General features: G+C 40.0%; 1 protein-coding gene across 4 annotated transcripts in view; it reads right to left on the bottom strand.

The window, feature by feature from the left end:
* Nucleotides 1–361: 361 nt before the first annotated feature.
* LOC105386600 (terminal nucleotidyltransferase 5C) overlaps nucleotides 362–13207 on the bottom strand; it is a 120215-nt gene continuing 107369 nt past the window's right edge. For all 4 annotated transcript variants that reach the window (XM_038105339.2, XM_038105343.2, XM_038105348.2 and 1 more), the window contains one exon: nucleotides 362–5316. In XM_038105339.2, coding sequence (XP_037961267.2) covers nucleotides 4105–5316 — 1212 coding nt within the window. In that variant the 3' untranslated portion in view covers nucleotides 362–4104. The remainder of the gene's footprint in view (nucleotides 5317–13207) is intronic.

Genomic DNA, 13207 nt, shown 5'->3' with positions numbered 1-13207 from the left:
GGTGGTCGTCGTTTTCATGTTTATAATATTATTATCTAATTTCTTTGTTTTTAACTTTTTACATGTAAGTATTTATGTTAACTTACCTGTCACGTCATGAGTCCTTAAGCTATCCTGCACCATGCCGGCATCCAACTGATTCTCACAGCTTAAAATTATACTTTTAAAGTAACAATCAATGTAGTCTTCTTGCATTGTCATCACCAAATTTATCACATACCTAAGTACCTCATATGAGTTATTATTGTGTGCCTAATGTACTGATAGCGGTTTAATGATATCGCTTATGCAGTTAACTTGCAACTAACTTAAACATACGTATTCACTTTTAAGGGCATTAAATAAATAAAAAGGCGCAGAACACTGTTTATATCACTTTTTATAATTTATTTTTCACAACATTTTTATTTAATTTTCTGTAAAATTTACAATAGCTTAAGACTTCTCACAAAATAAAGTAATCATTAATGTAATAATCGCGACATAGCGACTCGACGCCTCGTGGTTACATGAAACAGGCAACTTAAGAAAAAACATTGTATACTTATAAATATAATGATAAAACCTAACTTTTAAGCTTATACAACGTAAGGCATGTTATGATCTACAAGTACCTACCTAGAGAGTCGGTGGGCGCCGCCGCGCTGGGAACATATGGGCGGGCGGCGCCCGCGCCTGTTCAACCATTTTTGTATTTTTTAGGTAGCTCTAAACGTTCTGTATTCTGGAAACTCAGAGTTTCCAGAGCGATCGTGAATCTGTATAAAATTGCTGCGCGAACAACTGTGGTCTCCTTGAATTCAAGCTTGAGCGTCAATGTACCACTAATCCGTAATCGCTGTGAAATCGCTGAGTTGTCGCGAATACCGTGTCCTGATCTCCTGCCGAGCCTGCCAGCGTCAGGTTGCGTGTAACGGTAACGACCTGCTCGTTACTACATTTCGACTTCGGCTTCGTTATTTTCTGATCCATATATTTTGAAGAAAGAGCTGATGCCCACACCAAAAATGCTTGTTATAAATTACAACCGACGACGCTATATGGATAGAAAATAAAGAAAGTGTTTTTTTTAGTGGAATTTTTGAACAGACGCTACAATTTCGGACGCTTGCATACAAATATAAAATGTTACCAGTTTTTTTCTAACAATTAAAATACTAAAACGTCACAACATTCCCCATGCCTACTCATACATCATTCTAAATACAAGAATTCAGTTTTCGTATATTTTCGATTAATGATAAGATACTTATACCTACTTATGTTAAGTGTAAATTTATATTTTATTTTAAACTAGTAATATGCAGGAAGAGACTAATGCATAATTTAATATTATTATACATAATTAAGTAAGTATAAGCATGTTTAGCATTAAATAAACGAAAACGTACAATCGTTGACTCTTCCTATCTCTTAACTAGTCAGGTCACCTTATGGACTCGTCTTTTATAATTTTCTCTTCGATTTAAAATCGAATTAATCGCTTAAATAATAGACACAAAGCGCCAGTTTATACTCGTAAGTCTTTCTTCTAGCATTCCGACAGAACTTCATGCAATATATACAGATATATTATTTAGTAAAACAAAACAAAATGTATGCAAGCGTCAAATGAACGTAATATTAAGTGAATGATTAATGTATTTAAAGTTAAATTACAAAATAAGGCTAGCTGAAAACTGATGGTAACTTTAGAAACATAAACTAGAATATCCCATTGGGACCCATAGCATGGTGAAAACCTCGGGTCGAGTTGAGACTTAACAGGGTTCAACATGCCACGGGCGAGGTTATTGCCTGACCGGCCATTTACCAGCAAAGATTGCTGAGATCTATTAGTGTTTTTTTTTGTTTCTGGACAAATGTACTTTTCAAAAACATCAAATTTATTAAACCAATATCATAACTGTAACATTACTCATTTACATCTAGTGAAAGGACATAATTATGTAGGATTAAACTGTCTTTGAATGTGTTCGCTAAATGAAGCTTTAAGTTACGAACTGACGGGATTATACACAAGGAGACAAACGTCAACCTGATCTACGAAGAACAATATTACAATCACAGCTATTTATAATAGTCATATTTATTATAAAAGACATTAAAAATACCTGTCGAAAAACACTACAATTCACAACTTAGGCGCCTGTTTCGATATAGCGAGTCGATATACTAGCTAGAGTAATAATTAACTTATATTCACTCTTATTCAAAATGGAATATGTTTTAGATTCTGTTAGCTACACATTATGTACTTCATTTATGTATAAGTACAGACAACTATGAAGTTGAGTTCGAGGTTCATCATCAGTGGTCGTGTCGTGATGGACTACGTCCAGTAACAATATACACTTGAATTTAGACAGTCTGTTGAAACACCTCAAGTTACTCAACGATCTTCACAAGTTGATTTTATATATATTTTTTGAGGAATTAATAAAAATGAGATCTCAATTTTGGTTCGACAGTGAGCAAAGTAAGAAATTCGTTCAACATTTAAGTCCTGACACTGTTTCGAAGTATCGATAGAGATTATACTAGAAGCGGCTTGTACTTGATTCACGGGATAATAATATATTTAATCTACTCAAAAATTGAATAACAAAGTGCTTACTTGCTATAAAGATTTCCATGCAATACTAGTATGTATACATATATTTTTTTCTTTGAATATGTATTGGCAAATTCATCTTAATATGACATGCACGATTTGGCCGGACTGTTAAAACTTCATTCGTATAACTAGAATCCTTTAAAGTACAACAATAATAGTATATATCTCTCTATTGGATTTATTCTACATAATAAATGTTATGTAATTATATAATAATCCTTCGACAACAGTAAGTTAACACTACAACAATTTAAATCACATTTTTTTCAAACAATCTACTCGTTTACATGAAATTGAATGAAAAGTTAAAAATCATAAGTACTCTGTTACTATCATGACTGCTACTTGTAAATTCTCTTAAAATATTTGTTTTAAATGTGAATAATCTTTAATATTGTACACAACTTAGTTTTTTTTTGGATTTTTGTTTTTTTAATATTACGATCGAGCCAAGCCGTATACAATACTATAGCAATCAAGAAATAGGAGAAATTGTATAATATACTATTCTTTAGTTTATAAATACATAGTAAAATACATCTTTATAATATATGTATCCCATAGCAATAAACGGAACGCTCATTCCTTCAATAACCCAACAACGCTACAATATTACACGATGTATATAATAGGCCTAAACTTCCTTGTCTGAATTGTAACTTGATATTGACAACAATCATTTTATATAAGTAACAATAAATATTTATAAGAGATGTCTCGCGCGGGCCGGCGGCTCAACACCACTCGCCCGCGAATGCACTAACAGTAACAATGCCAAAAGTTATACACAATAAAATATTCTCAAAACTTTATATCACTAATTTTATGGAGACAATTTTTTATCTAAAATATCGGTTACACAATAGAGTTGACTATGTCTGAAATATGTACTATAGACACTGTTACATTTTATAGCGTTCAACGTGTATAATAATTTTCGTACTGCTCACATATTAAGTGATCTATCAACACGAAAGGAGTACGACTAGAAATTATTTCACGTTAGTTCCGTTTAGTAAGCGTAGACTACAGTCTCCCTATAGTAGATAATAGTTCTACCTAATAATAGATTTAAAAATAATTGGCAAAAAGTGCAGTGCAGTTTTTGGTGTGATGATCGCCGCGCGACGGCGGGCCGGGGTCGCGGAATTGACGGAACTAAATTGATCTTTGAAAGGTGAGCAAACCTCGAATTGACTCCACAAAATTGTCTCCACACATTTGGTGATGAAATCGTCACGTCACGCCACGTCACGTCACGTCGTATGGCAAACTCATCACGAGCGTAGCGCCCGCCCGGCGCAGGGCCGACAACGAGAAGCGGAAGATACATCGTTATATCATAGACACGGATCCCTATATACAACGACACTCGCCAGCGGGACAATAGAGAATCATACATATACATATATCTTTATATCCGTACTTATATACATTTGGCACTAAATTCATCATCGATCGAAGGAGGGTTGGTGCGGCGACAGCGGTCACGCGAGGCACAGCGCGCGCGGCGCCTGCGCGGCGGCGGCGGCGGCGGCGGCGGCGCAGTCCGCGCACGCGCACGCGCACAGCTGGCACGCGCACACGCACACGTAGTAGCCGGGCGGCGCCAGCAGCACGGGCGGCGGCCGCGCGGCGCACAGCTCGCGCGCCGCCAGCAGCTCGATGAGCGCGAGGGTCTGGCGCCGCTCGTGGCCCATGAGGCACACCGTGGACTCGCGCACCACCCCGTGCAGCAGCGTCAGGTAGCGCGGCTTCAGCGCCTCCTCGTCGCGCCCCACGAAGTGGTTCCGCAGGTACGCCTCCAGCTTGGCGCGCTGCTGGCCCAGCTCGGGGAAGTCGATGAAGAAGCGCGAGCACATGTACCGCTCCAGCGTCTTGATGCGCTCGGGCCGCGCCGGCCGGTAGCCCTTGGCCAGCAGCGCGCAGTACTTGAGCAGCCCGCCGCCGCGGATCTCCTCCGGCTGGCGCGTGGCGATCAGCTTCTCGTGCAGGTGCTGCAGCGACTCGTGGAAGTCCCCGTACACGGACTCGCCCACCACGGTCGGGTAGAAGTTCTCGCCGATGGGCAGCGCGGCCGCCTCGTGGAACGCCAGCAGCGAGTCCAGCGCGATCTGGAACGAGTCCACGGAGAACTCGAACTGGCGCCGCATCGTGTCCACGAACTTGAGCTCCACGGACTTGTGGCCGTGCGAGTGTCCGAGCGAGATGAGCGACCAGCGGTCGCCGTCCACGTTGACGCGGACCATCTTGGACACGTAGGCCTCCTTGAGCGAGGCGGGGGAGGCGCGGCGGCGCGGGGTGGTGGGGGGCAGCAGCGCGGCCAGGTGCGACAGCACGGCGGCCTTGACGCGGTCGCAGTGGCGCGCCGTAGGCAGGTCGGCGGTGAAGATGAGGTCGATGTCGGAGTAGGGCTGCGGGCGGTCGGCGAGCACGTGGCTGGCGGCGCCGCCGTTGAGGCGCACGTCGCGCACGGTGACGCCGGCGCCGCCCTCCGCCTGCGCCAGCTCCAGGCGCGCGCGCACGCCGGCCACCAGCTCGCGCAGGCGCACGTGCAGCGTGGGGAAGCCGCAGCGGCCGGGGATGGCCACCACGTCGTCCATCACGTCGTGCAGGCGCCGCACCTGCTCGTAGCGCAGCACCGCCAGCCGCTCCCCGCGCCCCTGCTCCGACAGGCTCGGGCCCAGCGACAGCGAGCTCTGCAACAACACAACACACACGTTACACACGGCTCGACAGTGCAAGTGCAGCAGTTCATACATAAATGACTAGGTAAGTATGAACTGCATTACATAGTTTACAATGATGTGGGACGCGTTGCGTTGGGCAAAGAGCTCTTGAGCTACGTTATTTTTGAAATACTTAGATGATAGAAATATTTGTGCTAATTTTCCTCTGGGTATTTCACTGAGGAAAATCCTGCAGCATTTTATGAAAAACCGCAAACTTGGAAAGGCGTGTTGAGACATCTGAAGGAGGTGATATAAATAATGTAGCGTTTTCTATTTACGTTAAGATTTATACAAGGGCAGATGGCTTTAAAATAGAAACTGATATTTGAATGAAGTATTTCCATTTAAATTATTCTCAAACTTGAAATTAAAGTGTGTTTTGTTTGGCAAATGTCACGATAGACAGATTTATTGACTAGTTTAAATACTTCCGCGTGAAAAAAATATTAGTGCAAAAAGGAAAATGTAGTAAGTGGTCTTGTAAATCAAGTATGGATATGACTGCGAAGATATATATTATAATAAATAAAGAATGAGTTATGAGTTCTTATGACCACTGAATTTGGAATGAATTTGACACAAATTACTTATTAAATGTTCCATTCGTTTGAGTTCTCGATAGGCATCCAGATTATAAGACTCGGTAACCTTAATTATCTGACAATGCCAATATCATGGCAATGGACCACGTAACTATTATCGTGTGGTACCTACATTCCAACACCAAAAACACATTCACCTTATTGGTAAGCTTCAAGGATGTTCTAAAAGTGCAAATCACACGTAAAAGTGGACTTTAAACCCGGGTAATAAGTATTCAAGACAGTGTTGATGTCGATTTTCCGATCCGTATTGGAAATGGCTCGGTGTAAGGTCAAGTGGTGCAACACTTCGGGAAACGCAGTTCTTAGAATACAACAATAGACTAGAAACTGTTGCTATTTACAATTAATTTGACACGAAGTTCGTAAAAAATGCATGGCCATTTTTGTTTCACTAGTAATAATTTAACAATGAAATTAAACTGGTTATAAAATATATCTTAGTACTTATACAGAGTTTTATAAAAACCGAATGGGGGTGACTTAGGCTAGGGGATTATTTAGAACTTTTCATTAACAAATTGAAAATTCTTGAAAAAATAATTGCCTATAATAAAATATTCATTTATTTCAGGCTTATTGAGAAGAAACTTTGATGGTCTTATTGAGATTACCGATTTCATAATGATAAATTCGATTCTTGGAAAATATTTTTTTTATAAAAAGGTAAACCTGGTTCATGCGAAATTTCATGGGCTACAGCTACAACTTACGTAAGAAATACAATAAAGTATACAAGTGTTCGTTTAGAAAAGTTATATAAAGTAATTACACTTAACGACTATTATAATCGTATATAAAAGTGTACAAGAAGTGTATTAAGACACGCCACGATCGTGAACTTGTGGATCGCGTGTTGAACGAGCGTTGAGCGCGCACGGCAGCTTAGAACAACTACGAAAAAAAACTACGCTAGAACTTACCTCTGATGCTCCAAGTGTCTTCAACATTTGTTTAAATAGGAATAGTAATTCCTATTTAAACAAATGTTGAAGACACTTGGAGCATCAGAGGTAAAGTATACTGGATAAGGTGATATTAAGGTACCTTTCTGGCCCAAATGATAATTATAAAAATATAAATTAAATCATCATAAATATTAGCTCAAGTACTTCTACAATCTAACTAACTAAATACAAGTACCTAATAAATTAAATACATTCAAAAGTCAGTCAATTCAACACGGGTAATAAAATAAGCAATTGATGTAAACTTGATATACTTGCAAAGGTAGGTTTTAATTACCACGTTATGCCAAATTTCAATGGATAAAGATCCATTCCTGCATCCATTTCAGTGGATCGTGTATCTACTGATAAAATTCCAACCTGTTCTGAAAGAACATATTTTGTACATAAGTTTATATGTATATAAAATACATAACTAGATATAATTATGTTGACGTTAGACGTAGAGCCGCCTAGGAATACGTAGTTAGTATGAGCACCTCACACATTCAACAAGATACTCAACATTTATCTTCTAACACACTCATGTAATTAAATGGTAGGTTGAGGTAGGTTTAACATGAATGCAATCGTTTCCATATTACATTGTAGTAAATAAGTAGAAGTAGCTAGGTACAACGTATAGGATGATCCAAAAAAACGTCAGGTACGGGTGCTGGTGTCCACTCCGATGACCTAAACATTCATTTTTCACTGGCACTAAGCAAATACAACACAATCTTTCAGGCTGAATGTGTTGCTATTACACGGGCCGCTAACGCAGTCAAATCTAGAAAGGTTACGAATCAACGTATTCGTATCCTATCTGATAGTGCTGCAGTTCTGCTAGCTTTGTCTAGCAAAACTATAACTTCGGGGCTAGTACTAGAGTGTCACTCAGCTCTAGAATCGCTTGCCTCACAAAACAATACCATAACCCTCCAGTGGATAAAAGGGCACAGCGGGTCGCTGGGGAACGACGCTGCTGATGAACTTGCACGAAAGGGATCTGACACTGCACCAATAGGCCCAGAGCCGATAGTACCGATCCCTTTCAACCAAATTCGCTCTTGGTTGCGTTCCCGAACGACAGAATGCCACACCAATCTCTGGAGTAACAGTGCCGAGTGCAAACAAACAAAAGCTTTTGTACCACTAATTAATACTAAACTAACACGCAAATTATTATGCTTGGACAGAGCAAACTTACGTGTCGTGATAAGTACCATAACAGGCCACTGCCGGTTAAATAAACACCTATATCGCATGAAAATCTCCACCACTCCTCTTTGCAGAAGTTGCATGGAGGAAGATGAAACAGCTTCCCATGTCTTGTTACATTGCAAAGGCGTGGAGACAATACGATCAAAAATCCTCGGATCTCCGGGGTCCCTCCGGGAAGTCATGAGCAACCTAGGTCGTCTACTGGCTTTCTGGCGTGAGCTTGGGTGGCTTAATAGCTAGTCACCCCATAGGTATTTCACGCATAATGGCCCACCTTGGAGGCTAAATGCGGAAAATCAGCTCGCCATGATAGATAGATAGATAGATAGAACGTATAGGATTTCATTGTGGTAGGAATGGGTATCAATTTATTGCTAACTCAATTCACACTATGTTTAAATTAAATATGTTGGTAGGAATACCTTGAACATACGAACGAACACATGATTATAGGTATGTAGAAGGTACATACCAACAATGTAAAATTATAGAATAATGTTTTCAACTATAGTAATGGTATGAGTAAAGTTATGCATAGAATTACAGGCTTTGTTAATGACTCTATCATGTGGAAATAGAGTAAATACTGGGTGTTTTATTATGTACATTTAGTCATTTACTAGGTAGGTATGACCAGCAGGAATGCAAGTATTTTAATACTTTGCAGCCTTAGAAATAACTTAGTGGTAATGTTTTAGTAAAATAATGTATTTTTAATGCTTATAGGTGTTTACTTTCAATTTGTCGTGACTGTAGTCGTGTTAGGCAAATTTATTAAACTAAATATGAAAACCGGCACGGGACTATGAAAAACGTTTTTCATATTACTTATGTGTAAGAACGTCTCATGCAAAGGTGTTGATTTTTTTGTTATAATTTCCAATGTGATATTGGTTCCTTAGCATTGTGTAATATAATAATAATGTTTATAATAATGTTTAAACACTGCACTTAAAAAACGTAAATCCACATCCGTTTCTAAATAAAGCGGATGTTGTAAAATATGCAAATAAGTGTAGCGTTATCATTGGGCCGAGCCAAGTGCGGAAAATAATGGAAACCCAACAATAGTGCAGCGATTTCCTGTTATGTCACGAAGTAGAGCAAACTGTGTTTATCCTTCTCCACACAATGGACCGCGGAAGAGAAGAAAGGAGAGGCAAGATGAGTCGTCCTCGCGGCGCAAGACATCACGACTGACTCTGCCGGATCTAGTAAGTACCTCATTCGATTTGCAGACAGATCCTGAAGAGAATGACGATCTTTACATAAATTTCAATCGAAAAAGAAAGTGTTCATGTTAATATACCGATTATGAGTATTTTATGGTAAAATTATTATAAATGTCTTGTACATTTATCTACCTACATCCGTCTTTTTCTTTAAGGTATTTTATTAAATCGGGGGATAGATCGTCATTGTCGTCACTGTGAACCTCGGCCAAAAAGGTGTCATCGTTTTAACAACATACAACTTTGTACGCGGGAAGAGCTCATATCATGACCGCTACCATAGCGGTGCAGTATCATTTGCCCAGTTCTGGGCATGTATTATTTAGGGTTCTACCTTTTTTGGCATAAGATTTTTTTGCCTAATCTCGTATTGCATAGTAACGTTTGGTCAAAGTCTCGTTACGCCGAAAATCGTATGGCATAAATCTCGTTAAGTAAAAAGTTATTTCGCATAACATTGTTTAGCCTAATAATGGTATGGCCAAATCTTGAATAGTCTAATAATGCTATGGCATAGGTTTATACAAAGTCATAATATTCGTTTGGCTTTAACTTTGACGGAGCGTCTCCCTACATAGCGCAAACTGGTGCCTTGTATTGTTTCCGCTATTTGGAAAACGCTCCGCTCCGCTTCGCTGCGCTCCGCTTTGGTTTTGAAGAACATGTGCACCTAACACGCTCCTCCTCGCTTTGCTCGTCGTCGCACCTATTTTTAGGTTTCGGTCACATGGGGTTTGTAATAATTATATTGGTCGTTAACTTTCGATTTTTTGATCATACTATATCGTGATTTTCGGGATGTAGGAGAAAAATACCACAATTTGTACATTTACTACATACTTAATATATTATTTATTAAGATAACATAAGAAGAAACAAGATTATACATAGGTATAGACGAACATAAATTTGAGCAAACGAAACTTAGGTGTTTAAAGATTGTGCCTAAAGAGTTTTAGACGAAACGAGCCTTATGCTACATAAGTCTTGGCAAAGTGATGGTTCGGCCAAAAAAGTTTAGACCATACAAGTTATGCGAAATGAGTTTTGGTCAATAAAGATTATGCCAGATGAGCGGAACCCATTATTTAGCGACTCTGTTGGTTTGTCGTCGACGCGATAAGAAGAACAACATACACAAAATTGGTTGGTTTCCGTCAAAATGAAACAAAACAGAATTCGCATCAAGTCTCCAGTCGTAGAATGTGTCTGGAGCAGAATAATGTCGATGTATGCACGAACAAGAGCGGTGCAGCGAGTGCGTCAGCTGCACGAGGCGAGTGCTGTCACGCTTTTTGAATTTGTCGGTCATCATTACCTCGCACCGCCGCCGCCGCCGCCGCCGCCGCCGCCGCGAGTCTCTACCCGAGACGAAAACGAAATCGTCGCCGCGATATTCGCGAACGCTTCAAATGTTTATGCTAATAATGAAAATGTCGACATTTTTTCCGAGCGAGTGAGAACGTGATCGCTTCACGCCTGATCCCACTCGGCGATCGGCATTCCTGTGACGGCCATTCATGACCTTGCCGACCGAACTACCGTTTTCCATCCACTACTAAACACACAACGCATTAACATCCATTACATAACAATTAACATTCAAAAATACACTATTGTATTCTAAATCTTGACTTTCGATTACAACACTAAATTATTATTCGGCTTCGGTTCTGTCGCCGGCATATCAATGAACGATCCGGTTTCATATTTACGATCGTTTAATTTACGTTGGTACTTTATTGCGCGGCCGTGTCCGGGAACGTTTATAATCAAGTTTTAAACACTGGAAATAAATGTTCCTATTGAATTAGACCGTTTAGGTTTTATTGGTTTGATTCAATAAGGATTGGCATTCGGAATGCAAAAGTAGTTACCTGGTTTTCTTTGTATCTAGTTAGACAGAAGTGGTTGGTTACTTTCGATTTCGTGACGCAGGTAATTAGCATGTTTGCGCAGTCCGTGCGCCGGAACTGCGCACATTCCGCACCCATCGCCGAACGATACTCTGCACTCTTGAAAGCAGCTACTACAGCTATAGTGAGGAAGCTATGCCTCGTTCTGAAAATATCACGGCAGTCCACACTCGCATGACTATCGTGGCTAGATTCGACGTTGGCCCCTGATGCTTCCACACGCTGGCACCATGCATGGTGTGGTTCTGTGCCACGGCTGAGGACTTCCGTTCAGTCGGAAAGTAACACATTTTCACTTTCTTTTAAATTATTTAAGTAAGTTTCGTTCTAAATTCTAACCGGCCAGCTGATTAATATTACGGACTGACATTCTTGCGTCAGGCACACGTTTAGAAATTCAAAGTGGAAATCGAATTAATTAACGCAATAATACTGAATCGATGAACATCGATCTTTTGTTCTAAATTTAAATTGAGTTGTAAAGATTATGATTTGTTTTGCATGATTGATTGCAGAGGTCAAGTTTGGTAAACGCTTATCTGCTTTAGGTGATTTAATTCAAGTTTACAGTTGTTATTTGTAAGAACAAAGAACAGGCAAGTGTAACACCTCAGATATAAAACCAGACGATTAAAAAGTGGGGTCATTAAAAATGAATTTACAAAAGAGTAATAAGATGCGATAAATACATCCAGTGGGCAACAAAGTTTATTCGAGTTTTGATTAAAAGCGACTGGAGTGGTGTGGTTTTTTATCTTTGTTATTGTTTAAATTGACATTTGAGGTGTATCGTACGACGCTCATTAATGAACACAATTTATTGGTGCTCGATCGTTGAACAAATACCGAAGTAGATAATGTAAAACTAATGTCATGACCAGCCTTAAAACTGGTTATGGGGGAATCGATTCCGGTCAAACACAAATGAAGATTTACCCACTGATGCCACCAGCCAACGACAGAAAACAAAAGTAATAGAACAGCTGATACAATAAAGAAATGCTTATAGTGTTCTGCATTGCGATTCTATAAAGCTAATTGTCAAAACTCGATTCTGAATCCGGAGTGAGTTTTCAAATTGACACATCGAATTTCGAGATTTTGACAAATAATGTATGAGATGACATATACACAGTGAAAGGTGAAGGGAGAATAAAGATCGAAGTGAGATGTCTGATTTTACAGAATCGCAAGGCAGATGATGTAAATGCCAACGAATATATATGGGATATACCTGTGAATTTCAGGTAAGTATATCACATATTCACATCGTATTTAAAGTCATTTTTTCAATTCTGTAATCTGAACACTCCAGCACTAACACTGCCCAACACACAATGACAGTTATCAAATTGATTATGCCTATTCACAACCATATTTACCTACGGCAGCTAAACCTCCAGAAACGATCCAGTTTCACAATTACAATTTCGCCTCACCAGGCCTGATAAACGACTTATTTACTCCTGTGTTCCCACCTCTTGCATCAGCATCATCATCAGAAGTATGAAAACCTTCGGAATGTCCACTTTCAATGAGAGTGGTCAGGCGTGTATGTGTGTTTGTGTGTCAACGTGGAAGGATGCTGGTCGCTGCACCGCATACTAATCGTGTCCTGGAGGGTCTCTCTACCTTGACTGACAACGAAAGAACTAGAGCTGTGAGTTAGTTCAATAGCAGCGATGGGTAACTTCGTTCTTTGTAAGGTAGAGTGCCCCCATGCCTGCGCGTGAGGCAACTCCTGGCCGACGCTCCAAGGCGTAGTATAAATCGTACCTGAACGTTTCAAGGCACTTGCTACAGGTGATGGGGGTTAGTTATTGACAGCATACCCCGTTTTTTATCTATGTTTATTGAACACACCAGTAGAAGCAATTAGTTCATCATCACCATCAATAAACAACACGGTACCTATAGAAAAGAAAACACTTAACAAT

This window comes from Plutella xylostella, chromosome 9 (genome assembly GCF_932276165.1).
Source record: "Plutella xylostella chromosome 9, ilPluXylo3.1, whole genome shotgun sequence".
In the NCBI taxonomy this organism is placed as follows: Eukaryota; Metazoa; Arthropoda; class Insecta; order Lepidoptera; family Plutellidae; genus Plutella; species Plutella xylostella.
The sequence above is the reverse complement of the archived record's forward strand: the minus strand, read 5'-3'. Positions and strand labels throughout refer to the sequence as shown.